This window comes from Clinocottus analis, unplaced genomic scaffold (genome assembly GCF_023055335.1).
Source record: "Clinocottus analis isolate CAN_PGR_092001 unplaced genomic scaffold, fCliAna1.0.p SCAF_23, whole genome shotgun sequence".
Lineage (NCBI taxonomy): Eukaryota > Metazoa > Chordata > Actinopteri > Perciformes > Cottidae > Clinocottus > Clinocottus analis.
In genome coordinates, this window is record NW_027175965.1 from 4,987,125 (window position 1) to 5,004,987 (window position 17,863).

At 39.0% G+C, this 17,863-nt stretch overlaps 1 protein-coding gene across 1 annotated transcript in view; it reads right to left on the bottom strand.

Annotated features, from left to right (window-relative positions):
- LOC137793541 (contactin-associated protein-like 4) overlaps positions 1–17,863 on the bottom strand; it is a 73,271-nt gene that overhangs the window by 11,076 nt on the left and 44,332 nt on the right. The window contains exons 12-19 of the mRNA XM_068589771.1: positions 13,764–13,883; positions 13,445–13,645; positions 12,135–12,297; positions 10,431–10,558; positions 9,228–9,398; positions 5,944–6,162; positions 1,612–1,851; positions 105–329 (exon numbers count right to left, since the gene is read on the bottom strand). Coding sequence (XP_068445872.1) covers positions 105–329; positions 1,612–1,851; positions 5,944–6,162; positions 9,228–9,398; positions 10,431–10,558; positions 12,135–12,297; positions 13,445–13,645; positions 13,764–13,883 — 1,467 coding nt within the window. The remainder of the gene's footprint in view (positions 1–104; positions 330–1,611; positions 1,852–5,943; positions 6,163–9,227; positions 9,399–10,430; positions 10,559–12,134; positions 12,298–13,444; positions 13,646–13,763; positions 13,884–17,863) is intronic.

A 17,863-nucleotide genomic window follows, 5' to 3' on the forward strand; every position in this document is an offset into this window, starting at 1 on the left:
TCTTTGAACCCGACACTGTGCATAGCAATTAGACCGCCTGTGTGGAGATTTGGGGCATCAGAGGACTGAATGCACAGGGAGAAAGAAAACTACTTTGTCCTCACCATGTTTGTTGATGAGCAGTGCCAGGTACTCCCTGTAGAAAGAATTGACGTAGAGTAGCAGAGCGGGACACTGACTGGTCCTGAAGCTCAGGGAGATGTTTTCTCCTCTCAGCGTCATCTCAGAGTAGATGGAGAAAGGCAACGTGCTGCTGTTCCTGTTTGGTTCGTAGGGCTCTTTGAAGTTGTAGGCGACAGCCGTTGATGACTTAAAGCTGGCCGAAACTTCTGCAAGTAAAAAAAAATGATAGTGGTGAATAATAACATGCATTTACATTATCAGCATATAAAAGCTGAGTAAACCACTCATATATTTAAGTAGTTTCTTGAGATAAATGCACAATTTTATTTGTAGCCAAGGTCATTTTTGATTACATGTCAAAAATCCAATAGTGTTTGTTAAATGATCATAAGTAGTACACTTGGCTCACTGCCACTGATTAGCAGGGGCGGGACTTGTTGGCTCGATAGCTTTTTTATTGTATTTTTTTGCCAGGAAACAGGAGTTTTTGGAAATGACTTTAAAAAGCCATTTACTGTGACAGGCCTAGAACCAGTAAGAACCGCAAATTGTTTAGATGCCTTGGCTTTTGTTCAGATTTAAAACAATCAAACAAACAAAACGTCAATAAGTGACTTTCAAGGTGCTGGTAGAACTATTTTAGCCAGGCTAGCCATTTCCCTCTTATTCCAGTCTTTATGCTAAGCTACGATAACCAACCGCTGTCTGCAAAACTGACAAACATGAGCATTGTATCCATCTTCTATCTCACTCTTGTCAACAAAGTGATGAGTGTATAATCCAATGTCGAAATATTCTCTAACAACATACAATATGTCTACATACTGACAGCGTTTAATATGTTCACTGTTAACACTGTCCAACAAGCCCTTGATGCATCACATGGTGGACACAATGACATGGTGGGCTACGAGAGTCCTTTAAGATAATCCCAATGCTTGACCTTCAGGACAGAACGGGCTCATTATGACGCACTCAAAACGAGCGTTGAGAGGCCAAGCTGTGCAGACAGTGAACGAGAGAGACAGTCAGGGTCAGTCTAATGTCTGCTGACTGAAGGATCCTCTTCAGAAAACAGTATCTGCCTCTCTTGCCTCTTATTCTTAAGGAAAATAAATTAAACGCCCATTGCTGGCACAAAAATCTAAATGCAAGAACTTTAAGTTAGTGGAGAAACTGTTTCATCACTAAATCACATCTGACCATGGCTTTTTCATCCAGTGTGTCAATCTGTCTGTCAAATTTAATGGAATTGTAGAGTGTTGGATCTTTCAGCGAACTTAAACTTCACAGGTCTGAAATCATGTTATCTGTACCTGTGATGAAAGTTCACATTACCAGCAGCTTCAAACCGAAATTCATTGGAAGCAGGAGACAACTGGTTTGCATCGACATTAAAATGTCCTCTATTGTTACTTTTAGGAACAAAATAACATATTGCAGTATTTATTGACATAAAGTCCCCGGTGTGTAGTTGAATGTCTGCACCTTTGTGACAGAAGGCTCCGGTGTAGGCCGACTGGTCACAGTCGCAGGAGAAACCGTGAACTCTTTCCACACACCGACCCTGGTTCTGGCAGAGCGAACCGTAGCTGCTGCAGTGGCCCGGGCATCCGGGTCTGACACCCGGGGTGATCTTCGCCCTCTCCTCCAGGTCCAGAGTCACGCCGTTCAGCTGCAGAGAGCGGATGCAGCCCAGAAAGCCCTTCTGTCTGGAGGCGGTGCCTCCTGCAAAGAAAAACAAATACCGTCCACATTATACATAACTACTACAAGACTGTGTCCATTGTACCCAGTGGCCATATGTTAAAAAGCAAATCAATAATAAGAGTAGTAAAAAAAAAAACATCAGAACTTCAGATAACTTTACATACAATTTAAAAAGTATTCACTGATATGGATAAATGTTTTGAGATGTTTTCATCGTGGAACTGATTTAATAGTAACTTAGAAAAGGAAAAAGAAAGTTTTAGCCTCAATAATAAGCTTTTAAAATATGAATTGACATTGTCAATATTAAGTAACGTGTATGTTATGTCATAGATGTCTATGTATTGTAGCCAGTCTGTTATGTTGTAAGCTTTGATCCTGTGATTCTCTTAATAACGCGAGAATGCTGCTGCCGTACAAGGAAAACAATGTCGACCCGCCTAATGAAATAAAAACTAAAGTTGGGAGAAAAGTACACAGTCTGGCAACAGTGGTCACACACTCTTTTCATTCTCTTTGTCTAATTGTAAATCAATATGTGTTGCTTTTCTCTGCAGTAAATTATTATTGATAGGCCCATGTTGCCACTGCAGCACAAGGCCATGGATGCTCTGAGGGCATTGAGACACTGTCACTTCCTGGGCAAGAGGAAGAGTCTTTTCACCTGACAATTAGCATTTTCATTTAACAACCTCACTGTTCACAGAGTTAAGACTTAGAAAAATGATTACAGAGTTCAAAGCTGGTGACGTCTTTATTTCACATCCACGCATTACAGTTGTTATTGTTCTTGGTGACTGGAATTGCTCGGGTATTACTCTCACAGTTTGAGGCTGGCGGAGCTTTAAATGTTCATCCAGAGCAGCTTTTCATCGCACTAAATCTCTAACCTCTGTACGCCTGTAGTTTTCATCTGAAGCAACAGTTAATAATAAGAGATAGCACATTCAGAGCACATATAGCAGGAAATGTAATTAAGAATTTTCATTGACTCAATAAACATTTGATGACACTGAATAAAACACATGCTGCAACGAAGATTTAACCAGGACACGGTAAAACCGTACACCCCAGCTCGTTCGCTCCGCTCAGCTTTAGCCAATCAGCTTGTAACTGAGTCACTGCGAGCTAAACACTCAACAAAGTCTCGACTGTTTGCTGTCCTGGCTCCTGGATGGTGGAATGAGCTCCCCATTGACATCAGGACAGCAGAAAGTGCCTACAACTTCCGTCGCAAACTAAAAACTCATCTCTTTCGACTACACCTTGAATAAAGACAGTAGCACTTAGGCAGCACTTAGATGGCTCTTACTGATAGCACTTTGTAGTTTGACGTTATTGAAGAAATTGTACTCTTTATTCTTGTTGTTCTGAGTTTGTACTCACGGTTGAATGCACTTATTGTAAGTTGCTCTGGATAAAAGCGTCAGCTAAATTAAATCTAATGTAATGTAACTAGCAAAATCTAAAGTGGGAAGTTTCTAGAAAAGACTGGTAAAGACTGCAAAAAAAAGAAGCAATGTTTCAGTGCACTTTGGCCAAATGACTAATAATGTACTTGTGAGGGACGGAAACTCTGACAGAGGGAGAGCAACTAAAGGACTGCCAGAGGAAGAAGTTCTGCGGGCCACTCAAGCAGCTTTTGAGGCTCACCTCATGGTGTTAAAATGCCAAAGGGGACTTGTTTTGCAAAAAGCACAAAGGCTAAAGTGTGAGAGTACAAGTAAAATTACTTGTGTAAACTTTTGCTCGTGTAAAAGTAAAAAGGTAGGTCAATTTAAAATGCACTGTGAGTAAACATTACTGTAGTTACACCTTTCAAAGGTGGGTTTCCAAACAATGGAAGAAAAAAAACACCTTTAGGCTACAAAATGTCAGTATATATACACACACACACACACACACACACACACACACACACACCAACAGAACAACATCACATGAACACCCTTTGTTCCTCAGCACACAATTGAATATCAATAATACATATATTATCGCCTTCCTCAGTGTTGCCAAAAAAGCGGATAAAAATGAAGAAAATGAAACAAAAATTAGCAATTATGAATAATAAAGATGCCTCTGGACACTGTGGCAGAGCAGCAAACATTATAAAGCTACAGAAATGAAATAGACTGATACTTCTGCTGAAGCATTAAACCAGTGACTAATAATTGCAGAGAATAATTTCCCCAAGGGGATTAATAAAAGATACATTATACTTATTATTAATTACTGCAGATGTAACCCTCTTTGCAGATGCCAAGTAATTCTCCGAGACACTCAGACACACTGACACTGCAACAGTAAATGCAGATGTATGTTTTCCAGATTATCAGATGACGGAGGAGTTCCTCTTCTCAGGAGCTCTGTCCTCCTGCGACCGCAGACACAACGATTTATCTCCTTTCTTTCTTCTCATAAACACGATTTTTTGTTCCCATCAACCTACATAGTCACCATATCAACACAATAACTTATTTATAAGCGTGTTATCTTGAATATAGATCATACAAGGATGTTTCCTACAGTGTGCACACAACATAATAGCTTCCTATGGCAATCAATGAAGATGAACTATAATAACTTTGTGTTCTATAAATTCAACCTAAGCAACATTACGGCTTATTAATTTAAAATATGTAATAATCAGTCTTGTTTCGTTTTACAAATCAATTTTATAATATTACAAACGGGACACATTATTGATAGCGATATAGTAGTCTCTGCAGTGCAGCGATTTATGATTTCACAGATGGGAGGCTGCAAACATTATGGATTAACAATAACAATTTCTAGAGCACATGGCCTTTCACGTTCAAAAAACAAGAGAGGAGAGACAACCGGTGCACAATGCTTTGCTATGAATCAAGAATTTGTCAAACACAAACTTCCAATGCCACAGTTTATTTCATAACCCCATCACATTTCCATTCAAACATATGAATACCTCGGCATCGGCAGTAAACACCAACCCGGCCAGCAGTATACCCACATAGGGAGAACAACATGGTCACTTCTTTCTGGCTGTCCAGGGAAGATTATTATCTTATTGTGGGCAGCCAATCCATGCCAACCATGAATTAATTGAAAAAGACTTTAGGCTGATGAAGTTGAAAGAGAAACAGAGGAAAGTGGAATTGTTGACCCAAATATACAACCCTGTCTCTAAATTACATTCCCATCTAACTTTCTCAATCAAGAAACATATTTTTAACATTAATTGTTAACAAAGTCATGATACGTCAACAACCAAAGAGCTAAACATTGTCTGGAGGATTTAACATTGCATGGACAGTACTTTTTGTGTACTTTTCATGCTCTTTTCAATGAGAATGTAATGCATCTGTTTTCATCCAATTTTCCAATCAGCAGGTAAATTGTGCACTTACAGCTTTACAGGACACACTTATAACTCAGCATCTCTTTAATAGCACCAATGTTGTTCTCTCCATATAGCCATATTAGCAGCATTAACAGTACAACGCGCCAGTTGGGTTGTAAATGGCTCTGATTATTATTATTAGACACACGCAGCTGCCTGGTTTCCTGAACCCCAACAGCTGCCCATGTGGGATTACTGCGATGCAGAGTAAAACGTTGATCCCATAATGCTGTCTAATATGAACTAAATGGAAAAGAAGGAAGACATTGCAGAATTTACTTTGTGAAATCAGGTCCACCGAGGTTGAAACTCTCTGAATAGCGGCCTGCTGGTTGTTGAAACAAAAAGACTAATCTCCTGGATTCCTCCACTCAGAAAATACAAAAGCAACATCGTGTGCATGTGTTGCTATAATTGCTGTCACGGATAAGAAAGGATAAGACACAACAGCAATTGTCACTTGCACTCAGCTGCTAATGAGAATAATGTTCAAACACCGTAAATTACTTTCTCCACCTAATGCGTAATCTCAATCCTCACGCTAACCTCCAACTAACCCTGACTCCTTTTAACATTTAATCCAAATCCTAACACTACTAAGCTGTTTACAGTCTCTCACCTTGAATTTTCCTCAATTTTTCGAAGGCATTGGGAAACACACACACACACACACACACACACACACACACACACACACGCACACACACACTCTCAGTCCTGCCTCTCACCGATGAATAACTGGCTGTTGAGCTGCAGGTGACTGTGTCCGTCGGCAGGAGCCTCCTGCGTGGCGGCGGGGAATTCGTCCACACGTAGCGACGCTTCCTTCACGTTTCGCTCGGCTCGTACGCTGTGCCACCGGTTGTCATTCAGCTGGACGCTCGTCTCCACTCGCACCTCCAGCGGCCCGTTTCCCACATCGAAAGAGAAGACGACCTCTGAGGCAGCTGGAGATGAGGGTAATGGTCAGCAAAGTTACAGTTGGAAGTTAAAGTAAGAGCTAAATAAATTGGTAAAAGAGTGGGATTGTTGTACACAGACTGTTTAAGACGCTGGGCGACTACCACCAGAGTGAGTTTGACTTGTTTCCGCCAACTTCTACCAGGCTAATTACCAGACCTTCCCTGACACTTTGAGATAATTGTGTCTTCTGCTAAGTGAGACATTGCCAACTGCTTATGTTTCCCAGCTCTGTCTTTGCCCAGAGAATAACACACTGCAACAATTCATCATGGTAGTGTGTGTAATGGTGTGGACACTATTACAGCTGTAGTGTGTTATGCAGGTTCTATGTATTCATACGTGATGAATTGTGACGTTCGAAGTGAAATGTGTGAAATCCATTCAACCAATGAGGAAATATGGCAGTACTATGAAGACCGTCTTCTGTCAATTATTCCTCCACAGTAAAGCATGTGGGTGGAATAGGAATAGGAAGTGGTGTTACATTCTTTTATAGTCTAAAAACAATCTTTTCAAAAGAAGCTTTTCAAAACTATTTAGTTTTCTAACCATTTATCATTTGTTGTAAAAATGCAACAGACTTTGTTGTTAATTGTAAAAGCGTTTTCCTCAGTTTCCCCGCACTGTGCCATCTTTCAATGAACTCATTAACGAGTTGTGTTCCTCCATCATAATATGTTGGCGGAAGTGTGAAGGGACTTTCTCCCATCAGACCATCTGCTGGCAGGATGGACAGACAGCTGGACACGGCTCTGAGATGATTCAGAGACCAGCTCAAGGCCAGACAGCTACAGACTGACATCTGTTCGTTTCTCTGTGTGATTGTGTTTCACTGCAACCCAGCCTGAGCACCAGTCAAGAGATCTTGTGGTTGTGTGGTATCGACAGTGTCTATTGTTGTTATCTTCTTCAGCCTGGCTCTCCACAGTCAGCATACAAGCAGCTCTTAGTTCAATGTCTCTTTACTTCGGGTCTTCATTCTTTGTCATATTGAAATCACTTCTCATGACAATCCCCACTTCTAGTGCTAATTGTGTAGGCTCACTGTGAATGAGAAGTGTGTCATCTGGCTACGGTTTTGCTTAATAATTTCATTTGGAACTAGAAGCATAGCAAAATTATAGCATTTACTGGTCCATTAACTTTGCAGGTGGTCCAATACTTTGGTCTAAACTGAAATATCTAAACAAATATTGGACAGATTGCGATGAAACGTTTGGATGAATCTTCATGATTTGTTGACTATTCCTGTCGCGCCACAAGCAGGTTGGCATTAGTGGTTTTGAGTTAGATATGTGCACAACTATGGATGGATTGTACTTTGATAAATGTACTAATCTCTTACGATTACAGCTTCAGAGAGCCATAATTTAACTGCTCTCCACTTGTTCAGGAGTGGAAAAAGTATAAATAGATTTTACTGAAGTAATAGTAGCAACACCATAAATACTCTATAACAATCCAAAAAGTTAAAGTTACTAAAATATTAGCAAATAAAATATGCATAAAGTAAAAACACAGGCTTTATATTATACATAATATTATATATCATTGATGCATTAATGTGTTCATGACTATAATGCAGCAGCTGGTAAAGATGCAGCTGATTTTAATGGCTCATTAAACTGCTCGCTGGTAAATAGGGAAATACGAACTTTATCTTATCTTATCCAAAACAATATATCTAAATGTTATTGTTGATTATATTTTGCATTATTCATTTTAATCTACAAAGCAATAGAAGCAAAGAAAAAGTGTAATACAGTATTTGCCCATACAATGCAATGGAGTAGAAGTAGAAAGTAGCATTACGTGTAAATACTCAAAATTGTACTTAAATACAGTTCTTGAGTAAATATACTCGTCACACAGAGAGAAAACATCCAACTGTTAGGACACGAGAATGTACCATATGGCATTTATTGAGCAGAAATGCAATGCAGTGCACTTTCTTCTCCAAGTACGTAGTAAGTATGTGCCACTACAGTGGGACTGAAACACCCAATGAATGTAGGTACGCATGCTGCAGTCATTAATCTCTACAGCTCTATTAGGTTTAGAACTTAACCTATAATAAAGAGGTGAGCTGAAGGCCACATGGAGTCAGTGCATCCATCACAACACTGCCAGCGTGCCTCCACTCCACACCACATACGTTATCAGAGAGGTGACATCTGTGCATGAGCACAACATCATCATCCATCATGAATGAGACTGACAGCGGAGGTACAGCTGTACCGCTGTAGCATTGTGGAACCATTTGATGGAGAAATCCAGAGACTTAATTTGGAGGCTGTTCTCTGGCACAGCTGCAGTCACGTTACTGTAACAGCACTGATACTGATACTGAGTCTGAAGGAACACCAGCTGGCGTAATAACAGTAATAGAGCTGCAGTGAGATAAGGGATGTGCTTACTAATGCCAGGTTTCCTCAAGGAGGAGAGTTATCATTTTTCCCGTGTGTGTGTGTGTGTGTGTGTTTGTGTGTGTGTGTGTTTGTGTGTGTTTAAGGAGTACTTGTCAAACTGTTCTTTCTTGGATTAGTCGCCACAGACTTCCTTTTTAACTTCCACAAAAGCTAAGATAAAAGCATAATTTACTCTGCAGCAGACTCTTTTATTATTGCGCTATAAATAACATTCATTTTCTGTTCTGACGCCACAATCAGCAGGATTTAATTTAAAAGTGCCTTTCAAAACTTCAAAATATGAAAAATGAAACCAATTTCTGTTCTTGTTCTGCGGTAAAGGCCTGGACTGTCAGTAGAAAACATGAAATGAAAAGCACTCTCTTCTTTCAAAGTCAACATTACGTTGATCCATCCAGTAAATCCATCCAAGGAGTTGATCTTCAATCTTCATTCTCCCAAAATGAAAAATCAAATCCATAAATATGTTGTTTTTTTCCATTTGAAATATTCAACTTACAACTGCCACACGTTCTCTTCTGCCTCCACATTGTAATGAAAGTAAAACCCCTCGTTGGTTGTTGCTGTCTTTCATATTGAGACTCTCGCACTACCAGGAACATTGTTTAGATTACACTTACAGCTGAGTTCAATCCGGATGAAGTCCTTGATGCCAAGATTTTCCAAGAAGACCCCAGAAGAGGACTTTGTCTTGAACAGGAAAGCAATGTCTGCATTCAGCTCTCCGTGGAAGGTGGGAAAGTGAAGGTACGATGTCTCCTTGTCAAAAAACGCAGCGTTCCAGAAGTTCTCTGAAAGGGTCAAACAAAGTGCTTAAATGCTTCATATGCTTCATTATTTTTTGTTTTTCGAAAAAGAGTGTACGTCTGTGTTTTTTTCCAACATGTCAGTCTGGAACACAGCTTATTTCAAGAAATCTCATTATGATGGCTGTATAATGGAAATTGTGTCGTAAACAAATGCACCAACTGTTCAGCAAATTAGCCGAGAACAAAGTCATAACTCCAGGGACGCTATCTCATTTGTGTTGATTTATCTCGCGTGGTGCTTATTTATTAATTAATTTACTCATTAAACTGAAGGCTGGAATTAGTGGCAATTAAAAAAGGTGAAATGAATCACTTAGCTAAGTTTTATCGCTTTTCACTGGAGGTTGTTATTAAAGAGTTCAAAGTAAGTCATATTATAGTTGCTGGTCTGCTGATTAGCTTGTGTTATTGGCCTATCAACCAATTTTCCATTAGGAAATGAAATGGCGGCAGGACGATTGGATACAGGGATTCCTGGAGTTCAATTCACCAAAGAGTTCAACAACTCATCAAATACGACAGCTTGGTCAAAAACTCTGAGCTTCAAACTGTGACACTCTTCTTAAAATAGACTTACATTTTTAAAGTAAATTCTGTAATTTCCCCACTGAGGGACAAATAAAGGATTATCTTATCTTATCTCTTATCTTAAACAAATTGGCAAGGTTTAGGCAACAAAACTTTCAGTCTGTCATTACAACCACCTTTGCCTCTGATGAGCAAGAGGGATAATTTGGCAGCTTGCTCTGTGGGCCAATGCTTCAAGCTTTGACGCTCCATGTTGTGAATGCCGACCTCCACACAGACTTTATTGCTCTTAACAACATGTAACGTGACTTCCTCCTTTACTCCAACCATATTGCAATTAATTGATTAATTTAAAATCCCATCAAAACACATATGTGTAATATAAAAACATCCAAATAGGGAAGAACACATATGGAGAGAAAGCAAAGTGTCAACATTGCCGCCGACATCTTGACAAACAATAACCAGCAACTGAAATGGACTTACTGTCTCCATGACAGCGTAGGGGTCCCACCCTGTAGGCGGCCTCTGACCCTGCCCGCTGGATGTCACCCAGCAACAAAGACCTGACTGGGAGGCTCTCCTTATGGGTGAGCAGACCTGAGTCATCAGCCCTGTTAATGAGGAGGGTGGAGAGGACAAGGAAAAAGAAGAGGAGGGAAATGACAAGACAAGAAGGAGGCGGGAAAAAACAAGTATGAAGGGGAAGGATTACAAGAAATAGAAGAAAAAAATACAAGATAAAAGTGGGAGAGGAAAACAGGAGAGGAAGCAACATGAGAACGTGGGAAAGTAAGGGGAAAAGATGGACAACAAGGGAAGGTGGATAGGGAGAAGAACAGAAGAAGAAGAAGGAAGATGAGGAGAAGCAGGTAGCACATAAGAAGAAGTAAAAGATGGGGAAGAAAGAGAGAGAGAAGCAAAGGAGACAACAGTGGAGGGGGAAGACAATGACAAGAGGAAAGTTGATTAGAAAAGGAAACAGGAAAGAATGATGTGGAAATAAGAGGAGGAGAAGGAGGTTGCAAAGATGTCAACATGAACACACATAATCAATGTAGAACGTGTGGCCACTTGAAGTCAGATCAAACAGTTAAAGTGGGACAAACAGTAACGCTCGAGCTCTCCAATGTCTTCATTTGCTCACAAGCAAATGGAGACGAGCATTTCAGCTGACACAACATGTCTCCGCAGACGTTTGGTGGAACCGTTTTCCTAATGAACGTAGGCTGAGTGATTCATCTGCACATCCACCACCACGAGTCACTCTTTAGGCTCTGTGGTGTTTCACATGCTGCCTTGCTGCTGTGAACATTTTGTCAGAAAATAGATCTTGGACTGCGGGCCCACACAGCGCCGCGAAACGTGATGAGGGATTGACGGCGGAATAAAGTCTATAAGAATAAAGTAGGAGTTGCGCAGATTAAGGCAGTGAGATAATAGAGAGAAGGACCTTTAGCTATGCAGACTGTTGCAGGATTGGTCACAATGTGGGAAAATGGCTTCAACTGCGAAATTGGTTCCAGGAATTTGGGAAGGTGACCTAAATACAGAAATGCTTACAGCATGGATAAAAGGATTTAAATACAGGATTGGATAAAACATGAAGAGGGATGCTGAAATATCTTGAGATTCATCCTGGATGTCTCATGCTGTCCAGTATGGCAGCGTGCGCTGCTGGGAAACGCTGAATTGTTAATGAATTACTTAATTGGAGCATTAGGGCAGATTCCGCTGAATCATTGACTCTCAGAAAGACCATCTTATAGCTTGTTTTGTATCCATCATGAAAAAGAAATTATAAACAATTTCAGTGATACTACAATATTTAATAATTGACTGTGGTACAAAAGCAGTTCAGCTTTGACCCAGTAGTGCTTTGAGTTGAGAATTTTGACCCAACATTAAAATCAATAGGATTCATCCTCTGGGGACATGGATGTATGTCCAAAATATCATTAATGTTACTACCAATATTTAATATCATTTCATTAAATGGTTCAGTACGAGCTAAAATGCTATACCAGCCAAACAACCGACATTGTCATCTCAAGTGTCGTAGCGCTACTATGGCTGAACATGTCTTCTGTTTATAATTTCATCAAAAGATGACACTTTTTTTAGTCCCTTGACATGTTGACAATGTGTCACAAAGCGACTTCTTCTAACTCACACAATACGATACAGTACCATTGGTCGTAGTCGGCATCACAGTTGCAGTAGTGATTTGAATCCAGACAGTTGTCCTGCAGACCACAGGCACACTGCCGGCTGCCGGGCAGAGCCCCACCCCAATACGTCTGGATCTCACCTGGACCGGGACCTCCCAACCACCATGTGAATGGAGAACCCTCTGAAACACACACAAACACACAAATATTCAGCACTACCAAAGATCCTCAGTCTGCAACATGACTTACTGTACTGAGTTACCTGCATTGACCGAATGCAAAAACATCAACATTCAAATTATTTGTGGTTGGCAGAAGAAGAAAAATTCTTAGCAATTGCGCTGAGAAAGTGTGCATATACACACATACACAGTGGACAAGTGTTTTGCAAAGTTGTGAAATTGTGTCCATTCGAGTGTGTGCATAATAGCAGTTGTTGCAAATTAGTGCCTCTTTTGCTAATTTGATGAAAGATGAAATTCACATGAATTGACTAAGAGGTATAACTCCTACAGTAGCTGACATTTGAATGAAACGTGTTTCTTACAGATTTCTCACTCATCTATGTTCTCATAACAGCACATTTTGTTGATGAATTAATTCAGCAATTGACCTGCAAATCAAATGGGACATAGAAATGTCTTCATGTCAATTTCCATCCTCTTCCTACTTTATTCATCATTGTCTGTCTGTCACCAAAACACCCATTTATTTAGGATTTGCACACAAACCACGACACTTGTTTCTCTTGTTTCTCTTACAGCCTTGACCATGTCGAAAATCACTGCAGTTTTCTCTTTCTGCTAAAATTGGACAGAAAATGGCCAGCTGCCTTATTAAGACATCTCTCCCGAACAAGTTTTCTGATGCTGTTGCTAAAAACTCAGTGTCCACTTTGTCTCTACAGTGTCTTCAGAAGAAGGAATAACAAAAACAACCTAGAAACAATAGCAGCTGATGATTTACTTAAGAAATCAAGTAATGGTGCAGATAAACCTTTAGCTGCTGCTATTGAGTGAAGAGGAGTAATTAATGTGTTAATTAGGTTCTAAATGAACTAAATCAGCAAGTCACACCACCGCTTTCTTTTCTCAGATATAGATCCCCCAGGTACAGAAAAGCTTGCTTTGCAAAGACCTCTCGTAGATGCCATTCCCGTATTAACAACACTCCTTCATGCCATCGTCCTCCATCTTTAACACACGCAAACAAAGAGAAAGGAAACAAAACAACACAATGACAATAGAACGTACACACATTACAGTCCTCCAAAATATCCCATCTCAATAGCTCAGATACACAGAAAACATCCGTGGGCTCAAGTCTTACCTGGTGTGTTGAGGAGGCGGGACTTCCTGCAGTGGTAGGACAGTTCCTGCTCACAGTGCTCTGATTGGTTGATGACGGCCGCTAACTGCTGCTCTTCAGTAGCGTAGTCAAAGTGGACTGACTGTTGGTTTCTCTCAGGGGAGGAACGCACTCTCGTCAGTTCTGTGTTATTGTGCTGGATCACCATCCACGCCATGTCCTCTGGTGTTCAGACACAAAGATGAGACAGCCAGACAGCGAGGAATACATGAATACATGAATACACATATTAATATATTGGGTGCGTTCATGAGTGAAGATGTGTGTCTTTGTGTGTTACCTGTCATGTTACAGTAGATGAGCTGGGGTTTGATTGGTCCACTGCCGTCCACGTCGATGTGATAATGCCCTGATGTGTTGCCTTTGTGTTTGTACGCCTCACATGACTTTTCATATCTCGCTGTGGAAAAAAAAAGAAAGAATTAAAAGCATTTCAACAACATTATATCTTCTCACAATCAGATCTGTGAGGAAACGTTGGCCCGGTCCACTTCTAAAAGCGACGTACAAGACCGACTGAATCAGAGCCAGCAATGCAGATGGAAGTGCAGAGACACTTTTTTGAAATTAATAATGTATTGCAAATTGTTATAAAGTAAGAAACTTGAGGGAGCTCTCAAAGAATACAAGCAGAAATAATGAGTCCGCTTGGAGAACTACCCATCAAGATATAACAATACAAGAGATGCAAGAAGTTGGGGTGGCGGAAGGAGTTGCAACAGCAACTCAATCAGTGATGGCATCAGCAGAGTGACAGTGAAGGCTGCGTTCATAAAACACAAGTCAGCTGGTAGCTGACCGGATGAGTCATCAATAAGTCAAAGCTATTGTGACAGCTGAGTGGGACTTCAGTGCTCGGCCTAAACAAGCGCTATACTTCACATGTGTCAAAGATGTGGCTAAGTCAATCATAATGGTAATTCTGTCTTGTCCCACTGAAATAGGTAAGCAAGCATATGCATTCAGTTATTATTTAACTTGTGCATAACAAGATAGACAATAACCAATTCTGTTCTATTTTTATCTGATCCCCAGAAACAATGAAATGTGTTGTCTTGTATTGTAATTGTCCTCAATCTTCCATATATATAAGTTTATTATTCTACATAAACACTATGCAAATAATCACAAATATTATTTGTGATTATTAAAAAATGGAAATGATTAATGTAATCTGAGGAAAGCTGCTTGTTCTGTATCCAAACGGTATTAGAATACCTTGTGAATGCATTTAAAGTCTGAATTGCTCCAGAGGCAGGACAGTTGTTTAACAAGGCCAATAAGATTAAGATTTTTTTTTAAAAGGCATCAATAAATCAAAACAGTTATTTAACAATACAACATTGAAGAAAACAAGTGGAAAATATTCATATAATTCCCTCTGGTTACATAAGGTTTGCACACAAACACAAACAATATTCTGCAATTTAAAAAAGTCAAGAGAGTAAATGAATTAATGAACGGTGAAAAACCCCACAGTGTTTTTTATTTTTCTCATGTCAGTGAAACCCTTTAAACAGTTCCCTGATTCAGCGAAAGAAAGGTTTCGACCCAAATAAACACACTTTGTGTGCGTGTGTGTGTGTGTGTGTGTGTCTGAACCTCAATTTGTCCCTGATGCAGCCTTGAGCTGATCTTACCACAAGAGCGTGAAAAGATTCAATCAAAGTTTGGCGGTGTAATCAAAGCCTGAATCTCTTCCATTTCTAATTTGACTCACCTAAAAATACTGTCGGCAGTCTCCATATTGAAATCCATTTATGTCGAAAGAACAGTCTGCCTCAGGACTCACTTTGCTTTTCTGACATGCTCTTCTGCTCTATAACTCCCTCTTGGTCCTATCCTCACTCTCCTTATCTTTCTCTCTATATAACTTCCATTTTTGTGTGTGTGTGTGTGTGGGGGGGGGGACGGGTTCATCTTTCTATCTTCTCTCCTTTCCATTTCCATATCGCCAGGGAGTGAGTTAAATGATTTTGTGGTTTGTTCGGAGCCTAACAAGAAGTCTTTCATTCTAGTTCAAATGTTCTGACAGCAATATATAGAACCGCTTTGAACACAAAAGAGCCTTATACTATCGTTGCTTTTGAGACTAAATATAAAAAAGGTGTGGGAAGTGTTTTACCCCACACTTTTAAAAACTCTCAAAGAAACTTTCAAATAAAGAAGCCCAAGGTTATTTCCTCACAATTAAAGAACATCTTGCACAATGGTCCAATATTAGATTTGCACAGGAAATAGTAGTTCATGTAAAGTGGAGGGAAGCCACGGCACCGTGCCTGAAAAACATGACTTCTATGTGCATATTCCTCTATGTGCATATGTGTATCATGACTGTTGTTTGCCAATACTGTTGATCTGTGTTGGAAAATCTCTTAATTAATGGCCTCTGTAAATCTCACACACCTCTACAATCAAATAATTTAAGTAAGTTAACAGCTCTTTCTCTGATTCTGTCCTTGATGTGTGCTGTTAAAAATGTTTGAAGTGGGTGGATATTGTAGATTTCATCAACATCAGGATGCCAAACGTTCTTTCATCGGTTGCTTCTCAGTGGATAAAGTGATACGTTATGGCTGTATTAAGTATTACCGATAAGGCTATTTTTATTAAGAAGTAGCGTATTCGATTTTGTGCAAACTTATCCACAAGCTTGTTTGAGCTCATTTTATATTAAAAGCATATTTCATTTGATGTCATTGTTTCTTGTATTTTACAAAAACTTCAGCAGTTAAAGTTTAGTAGAACATATTGTCATATCTCAATATTGACCAGTTTAGGCACTCCATTTGTTTTCACCTTGAATGAAATCAGCCTGTTATTTGGCAAACAAAAAAAAGAGTTCCTTTCAATAAAAACATGGAAGCAATCTCTCATGTTTCTCAATAAATCATATTGTTTATGCTTCCACATAAAGGAAATTGCTTTATCCTCTGTTTGTTTTTCAACAGAAGATACTGCTCAATTTATTTTAAGTGGTTCTCTGTGTGTGACCAAATTATACAGTTTGAGGGATGGGTGCTGAACCTCTCATACCTTTAGCCTCGGCTAGAGTTGCACAAACATACATGTATCACACATATATGCACACACATGTCAAACTAACAAATCAAATACTGTCGTGTACCATCTGCAGGTGTCAGGAAGCCAAGCTTTTAAGACTTTCAAATGAAATGAAAATCTAATTTACTCAGTATAATAAAGTACCAACAATCTGTTTAGTCTATTCCCGATTGAACATGGCTAATTAAAGTTCTGAAACAATGGAGTTGGGAAAAAGTTAATTAAGTGTTAGGGGACATGCAGTCTCACTGTTGTAAGCACTTAGAAGCAACGAGAACATGCCTGGAATACTGTATTAATCCTGTTCTCTATTAATCAAAGACTTTATTCACAGTTTCTCCAACTTTTGATATTACATATTGCACAAGGAGTTCATAATGAGAAAGGTGATGACTCTATTTCTGTTTCCAATATTGTATTTTGCTTTTTCAGTTATCCAAGACAAAGAAACTACAAAAAACTTTTTTACCCTTTCAAGTAATAGGGTGTAAACTATGTTCAACTGTATCATGAAATAAATACTATTTCACGACTGTAATGCATTTACTGTATGTTTACACGTATGAGTTATGTTAACGCGTATGAGTCACAACAGACAACAAGTTGTAACACAGATTTCATTATATTATAATCATAGTGTCTTGTTTGATCTATGGACACTAAAAAATTATATTTCACGTGTTTTTTCTTCTTATATAAATAATAATTAAAGTTCAACACAACGTGGGCTGGATTTATATAGAATTTGAAATCTCTTAACTACATCAACTCTTAACATCTACTAACATCTATTTACTTCTAGTATTTACTATAAGTAAGTTATTTACTTAACATACTTCAAGTGTTACTTTACAAATAGCACGCAAAACACTTTCATACAAACAACAAATCATAAATGCTCTTTTTTTATTAAAATGTTTGACAAAATTCATCAAATCTGTCTTCTCTAGTTTGTTTGTTATTACTTTAAAACCTGCTCTAATTTATATTTGTATTAGCATTATTATCATAGGCACAAATACATCATGGAATTATATTTCTTATCATCTTGGTCCTATTATGTTCATTATATCAGACTTTCTTCTTGTCTTTCATTATAATATTAATGTATCAACTGTTTCCTTACAGTTCTTTAAAATTGTCAGAATTGCAAATGCAAAAGGACTTTGCACCTTGTTTTAAATTATGTTTTAATGTGTTTGGATGTTATTATTATTATCATTATAGTTATTAACGATAGGTGGAAAAACTATGGCTTTTAGTGATGAACCCACGGAGAATTATCACCGCACTTTGCAGTTCCTTCGTAAAGCATTT